The following is a 7,215-nucleotide window of genomic DNA, read 5'->3' as shown; positions in this document are numbered from 1 at the left end:
TGGCCTCTGGTAAATCAGAATATCAAAACCGTGTGTGATTATGATTCAAAGTAAATCCCACATTTTGGATTGTCCCTAGAAAATAGAGCGGAAATCTTTCAATGGGGACACTAGTTCTTGTGACCTGGGGGCCCCAAGGGATTCCCTTAGTTTGCAGGGATTTCCTCTCACTTCTTGTTTTGGCTATGAGACAGGAAGAGAAGGGAAATCTTCCTAACAGACTGACAGGGGTTTTAGCCCTCCCTTACTCTAGCCATAATGGGAAAAAAAGTTTGCCAATATGTCTACTTTAAGGGGGAACTCCATGCAGGAAAAGGGGTGGGAGGGGAGCAAGCACAACCCCCTCCCCTTCCCTCCTGAATCATACCAGGTCACATGCCTGTGACATGGGGGAGGGTGTTCACCATTAGGGTTCCCCCTGGCAAAGCATGTTGAGGAGACCAAGGGCCTCTTCCCCACAACCCTGACCTGGTGGTTGTGGGGGCTTATTGGAATCTGAAAATGTCCTATATGTGCCCATAAAAGGCATTATGACTTGTTCCCAGGTAGTCCTGACGGATTACTTTTTAAGTTTGCTCTGGGCATTTGGCTTTAAATCATTCCTCTAGCAATGACTCTAAATAAGAAAGTTATTCATAACCGGAACATTATGTGGCTGTCAATTCTACTTCCTCCATTGTCGGTCTGCAGAAAAGAGCCAGAACAGTGTGTCAGTACTCCTGGAGATTCTTGGTGTGGCACAACACAGACAAGCCAAAGCCATGGCATCATACACAGACACGTGTCGCGCCTCGTCCTAGTGTATGTTTCACACACAGGTCATGCAGCACTCGCCAAGAACATCAATATTTATGTGCAGTGTTCAGAGTGCTGCCAAACCCTCCCCAGTTATGTAACAGAATGTCCTGGTTGTATGTAATTTAATAGGCTGGAAGTTTGGCTGCAATTATCTCATACACCCAGTGCTTGACTAGGGCTCGTCACAGTCTGTTTTCATCCAGCACGTTGTTCTTATAATTGAACCAGTCCAGGTAACAGCAATATTCATAATACATAAAGGTTTATTACACTTTGCCATTGTTCAGAAAAAAAAGCTGTTCATGTTTACAATTGTTAAAAAACATCAATTTGTGTGAATTTGTGGCAAAACTGCTTAAGTATTTTTTTAAAGAATCACTTTAGGTCAAGGAGCCTCCATGTAAAATAGTTTGAAAAATTAGGAGCAGTGTGTTGTTGCTACTCTGCATGTGATGGGAGTGGGGGGCACATTATTAAAGCAAAACTTGAGCCCAAAATAAATTAAATGAATAGTTAATCAAAAGATGAAAATGAAAATACCAGCTTTTGCTGCAAGTTTCACCTTCAACTAGACTTTTTTTTAGCCTCTAGCTGTCATCAATTTGAAGGCCAGCATCATTCAACCCATGTCCTCTGAGCCCAGGAAATCCTGGACCTGCCCCCCGGCCTGTGACTGGACAGTGAAAAGAGAACCAGTACAGTAATGAGCTCATTTCGCTCTCACTCTGCTCTCCTCTTTTCAGCATGTTTCTTCTCAGCTCATGAATGGATGGGCTCTTGGTACTGTTTCTTCCTACATATTTCATGTCTGCTGTACAGAGGCTGTAAGAGACTGATGCCAGGTCACATTCAGCTACTTGCATTGCTTAGTTTTTTTTTAAAGCATTAAATAGTCCTGTTAATAACAGAGCTGCAATAATTTCAGTCTATTATATAAGTCTGGTGTTCAGCAATAAAATGTATCTATAGCTAATTTTATTTTTGGATAAGGAATATTAAAAACTCAATTTCTTTTTCGTTCATTGGTGGACACAGCAACTCTTCTCTTGAAATCTATACCAGAAAGGGTTATAGCGGCTCCTACCTGTCTGTGTTGGCTTTTGAGAGAAAAAATGCTGTGTCAGCCAATGAACTCGGAGAAAGGGATTAAGTCCCCTTATTTTCTGCTGTGTTCCACTGGGTAGATTTGCACACACATTCCATCCCATATACAAAACAGGAAGTGTCAGTAATTATCCCCAAAGTGAAGGGAAATCTCTTGCTATGTCACTGGAACAGGTATGTCCCAAATCGCATTGCCAACTGTACACTTTTTGGGTTTCTCATCACTTTCCGTTCTGCTAACAATAATCATCAGGACAAATAAGAGGGTGTATATCCCCACTGGGGACACAGTGACAAAACCTGATGGTTCTAATTCTTCATTCCATCCAAAACTAAATTTTAAAAAGTTTGGGGTATAGATGAACTTTAATGGCTATTAACAGGCTACATTCATAGATCTTAAAATCTCTGACTTAAGCTATAGAAATGTATAGGTTTAGACCAGAATTTTCTATAATCTGTTGCTACATTGAACTGTTATTCATCTTCGTATACCAGCTGAAGCTTTCAACTAGGCTGCCAGAGGAAGAGTATGCTTTGGCTACTCTACTTTAGGACAATGAGCAGGGCAGAAGTAATTGACAGTCTTCCCTTTAGCTATGATAGTGTCGTAACTGGGCAGATATATAGAGAGCATATAAAAGGCCTGGAAGGTTTAAATCCCTAAAAAGAGAACTGTAGCCCTTGAGATGTGGAGGGGAGGGGGCTGTTAGACTTTAGGGAGAGCACAAGGGACTGATTTTGCAACTGAACAGGAAAACCAAAATGATTTGAGCAGGTTTTGGCTAATTTAGCGCCTTAATGTCTATACTTCAAAAGATTAGGGGGGTGACACCCTCCATGCTGAAAGCCTTTTTTTGGGGGGCAGCGAAAAGTGCGAGTACAACAAGCACCCCAAATGGTGGGGCATATGCCAAAATTGGAGTTTTATAAAATTTTAATCTGGAATTTCCTACGCTTTTTTGTACACTTCTGAAACTTAAAAATGATAAGTTTAGCTGGAGCTTTAAATACGTTTCTAGAAATATATGCAGTTAAATATTGATTTTCACATTTTCTTCCTTGAGTTTGTTTACAGAAATGATATGCAGCAACTCTTTAAAGCAAAAGTTAACTGTATCTGAGCACCACAAACTGAAAATTCTATTTATTTCATTTTTAATATCACATTTATCTATGCCTCCATGCTTGATTTTGTTCAGATATCATTTTGAAAAACACCCGCTTGCATTTCTGGCTGCAGCCTTCATAAAAAAGGGCAGATGATTAATGTAGCATTTACTTCCTGAAATCCATCAGCCCTTAGCTCAGGCGTGCAGGCAGGAGGGTGTGTTTAGCTGAGAAAGCCCCCCCCCCCCTCCCCTCCTCCACATGAAAAAAAAAAAAAAAGCCCTTGAAGACTTTTGGGATGTATGGCATCATTTTGACCTGGTCCAGAAATCAGCCACTGATGAAATGTAAAAAAAAAAAGTTTAAAACTAGTAAATATAATATACCTTCCAATCTATTTACTAATGATAGCAGCATAGGGATTAAAATAGTTAATGTTGATTGGGAGATTGAGCGAGCGTAGTTCAGTTTTTTAGGGAAGGTTCCCTGGCTTATTTTGACAAATTTAACCTCCCTTCCATTTTTTAAATTTTCTCCCCAGGAAATAAATATGGAAGATAAAAAAAAATCAAGCTGCTCCAGTGAGTGACTGTTACAGTTTTTTTAAAGGCTCATAAGTGGACGGAGAGGCTACTAATCAGTCCTTTGTATGTGATTCAACCTCACCACCTATCAGCTTCATTTTAGTAGCATATATATCACAAAGTGCAACTCCTTTCGTTTTTTTTTTTTTTGTGTGTGTTACAAAATAACATTATGCAAGTTGAAATTTCCTAACACCTGACTGCCCATAGAGGAGAGCAGGACGTGTCTGTGTCCTGGTAGAGTCCGCCCTGTGTGAAAGGGGCCTTCGTTACATTTTCAGGACAAGGTTTTGGGGTATACCCTCTTCTTCTGATCCAACCCTAGAAGAGGGGGATTTGCCCCAAACGTTTGTCCTGAATATTTCTTAGTGCAAGTGAAAAAAGTTATAATGGATAGTCTTGTTGTAAGTACCCTGATATGCCTACAATCACCTAAACACATATTTTTTGACTTTTTTTTTTTTTATGGAGTTTTTCATTTAAATAACTAAGACCAGCCCATTATTGGAACCAAACAAACAAAAAGTAAAGGCCAGAATTCTCGAAGATATACTTCGTTGGATGTCATAGTGTGAAGACTTCCCGTTTTTCAAGGCACATTTCACAAATAGGCAAAATGCAAAAACATTCAACACACATATGTTATCAATGCAGTTCATATTACTGAAATATTAATTGTCAAAGTCCTTCAGTTTTAAGTCATAAGGAATCTTCTTTGTTTCCTGAAAGTATATCCTTGTAGTGATAGTCAAGCAAGTACTGCTTCATAGCTCCTGGCAGTGGAAGTTGACTGATGGTGTTGTAGGGTATGGCAGCATTGACTGCCGCCCGGCTAAGCTCTTGTAGGCTTAAAGCTGTAGTGCGTTTTAATGGTTTGGCTAGAAGCGGTTCAAAGAATGTACATGTTTTGGGATCATTGTACTGCTTCAATAGGTTGTCAATTGTAGGAGAGTGGACGCTTCCCCATGGAAAACTGAAGTACTTTTCTCTGTACTGAACACGAGCGTGACGGGTGTGTCCTCTTCTACGGAAAGTGACCGCAAAGGCACAGCCTTCTTGGGATGAGTTTCGGAGGAGAAACGTGCCATCAGGATGTCCTAGTAACAAAATTTCTGCTTGGTACTTATCCAGATTTCCCCAGTAACAAGGCAAACTAGTCACCTCCCAAAGGTCTGCTATTAGAGAACAACTAACAGGAAGCAATGAACATGGATAGTAATCACTTTGGTCTTCATGTTTCTCTCCATATTGGTCAGAGGCTGGAGGGGACATCTTGACCCAAAGCCTTCTGTCAGGGTCCTATTTCCAGCCAGATCTTCATTGTCGTTTTATAAAAAAATAAAATAAAAATTAAAAAAAAACCTGTATCAAATCAGATCCACAATTAGAAACTTAGATGGCATATTTTTGTCATTATTGATTGTTTTAGATCAAAGCCCTAACTAGATGAGTTTTTTTTTTTTTTTTTCCCTTTTTAGAAAATACAGTTTTACCTCTCGTTCATCTCACTGCTACTTTTCTCCTACTACCTCTTTGCAGTTACATCCTGACTACATGCACTTGATCCAGTGGCAGCTACAATTATTGGTTAGGGTGGGCTTCTTGATGGTGGCAATAGTGAAGCGTGCTTGCGCAGTGAGCTTCAACACAACCACTTATAGCCTCTACTGGAAGTGCATGTGACAGGCTGAGAATGCAGGAGTGCAGTTGGAAGACAGGAACAGCAAGTGCCAGGAAAAGAACTACCAGGTATTTTAAAGAAAGCTACAGATTTAAAAAGGTTGAAAATTAATTTTGAAATGACATTAATATTTGTAAAAATATTTAAATATTTTAAAAACGATAAGATTTTAGATTTTAGTGCTTGGTAGATAGTAATGTCATGGAGGTCAACAGGAGGAACGAGTGAGACCTGGGAGAGAGGGGTATGAGGGAGATCAACGCTCCCTGAATTTAGTGGTCCAGTTCATCCTTTCATTTTTAACTTGCACTTCTAGACTGACTTAAACTATGATGGTGATTATGTAACGTAAATTCTGTGCCCATATTCCCAACCCTAATGTGTACTGGATTGCAACAGAAGATTAGGCAACATGTTAATTTCTTGCAGAGCTACAGTTGGCTGTGTTCACTGTAAAACTGGATTATACACACATGGATTTTCCAATTTCCATTCACACTAACAGCACAGAGGGATGAATCTGCAGTGCCAGCTATTGTATGCTGACAGCTGACTTCCATGGCTGTCAGGATACCTGAGCAGTTCCTGCAATCTGATTGGATGCAGGTGCTGTTCTGCCAACAATTTTGTATGCAGCTCCTACAAATTTGACTGAACAATCAACCTTTGATGAGCCAGGTGGTGCTAATGGGGGCCTCCACATCTCAAATTTTGGCTGATAGAGCAGGAAATGAAAGCACATTTTGAGCTGTGGATGGCAGCTTTAAAGCCCCACTCTGAGATAAAACAACATTTTTACCACCCCCCCTCTAACCTAAGATGACAGTATTTTTTTTCCCCACTTACCTTGTGAAGCCAGCAATACTCACCCAAGTGCCCCATCTAGATCCCTTACTGTAGCTGGTTCCAGAACAGAGGGCCGCTAATCCAGCACTGCGATGGACCCCAGGGCCACCACTCCCTTACCATCCTCTCCTGATATGACATTGGTCCTCTTCTGTCTCCAGAGAGGACCCCCACCCCCCGGGGGCCATCCAATAGGAAGTGTCCACATCATGCATGCAGTGATGTGAACACCTAAAGAAGGACCCCAAGTAGTAAGAAAATACAAGAGGAATAGACCCAGAGAAACACATGACCATGGGTCAAGGTAAGTAAAAACTTTTTTTTTTGGTTCAAGTGTTCACAGAGGGTTTACATTGATCCCAGAGTGGAGCTTTAACAGACATATAGAAAGCATGTTGGCCATTAGTTCTGTCAGCTGGGACAACCCCTGAAAAGAAGAAAATGTTTGACAATGCAAGTGTCCCTAGTTTATAGTGATGACCAAAACCATCTTTCAATATTGTTGGGCTTCGTTCACAGGGGCATACTTAAATGTACACCTCTTTAAGGGCTGAATTTGCCCACACAGGATGCACATGTCTTTTGTGCAGTCAGTCCCATTCATGCCAGTTGGGAAGCAGCAGCTGCATAGACACAGCTGCTGCTCCCAATTTGATATCCACGTGGGTTCGGGTATAAGTGGGTGCCCCGAATGGAGACAGTGTGCACTTGGAGATCCATACCCAGACAGATGTCCATTTGGAAAGAGTGACTTTGCCTGTGCAGTCGCTGCATTCCAGTTGACATGAATGGAACTTCCTGCACACAGATGCATGGAACACATGTCATCCCCTGCAGGCAAAACATCGCTCTCACAGGGGTGTACACTTAAGTATCCCCGTGTGAACGAGGCCTAATATTTATTAAATTTCTAGCGGAGACATATTATTTTTTTAATAAAAAAATCATGATTGGACGTTTCATATTCTCTGTTCTGTTATAACCATATTTTGCATTATAACCTAAGGTGGAACAGAAGCTGCTCAATAGACAAAGTAAATATTCACTATTGAACTGTATTTTCACTTTGTAAAGTGACTGTTCGTGAATGAG

At 40.8% G+C, this 7,215-nt stretch overlaps 1 protein-coding gene across 1 annotated transcript; it reads right to left on the bottom strand.

The window, feature by feature from the left end:
• Window positions 1-4,216: 4,216 nt before the first annotated feature.
• LOC309559383 (suppressor of cytokine signaling 4-like) lies at window positions 4,217-4,868 on the bottom strand (the record flags this gene model as incomplete). The annotated part of the gene is made up of 1 exon (XM_082262644.1): window positions 4,217-4,868. One exon carries the CDS (start codon window positions 4,866-4,868, stop codon window positions 4,296-4,298), a length of 573 nt encoding a protein of 190 aa, XP_082118770.1. The 3' UTR covers window positions 4,217-4,295.
• Between the last annotated feature and the right edge of the window lie 2,347 nt (window positions 4,869-7,215).

The sequence above is a fragment of the Pelophylax lessonae genome (genome assembly GCF_965119305.1).
Source record: "Pelophylax lessonae genome assembly, chromosome: 7".
Classification (NCBI taxonomy): Eukaryota; Metazoa; Chordata; class Amphibia; order Anura; family Ranidae; genus Pelophylax; species Pelophylax lessonae.
The sequence above is the reverse complement of the archived record's forward strand: the minus strand, read 5'-3'. Positions and strand labels throughout refer to the sequence as shown.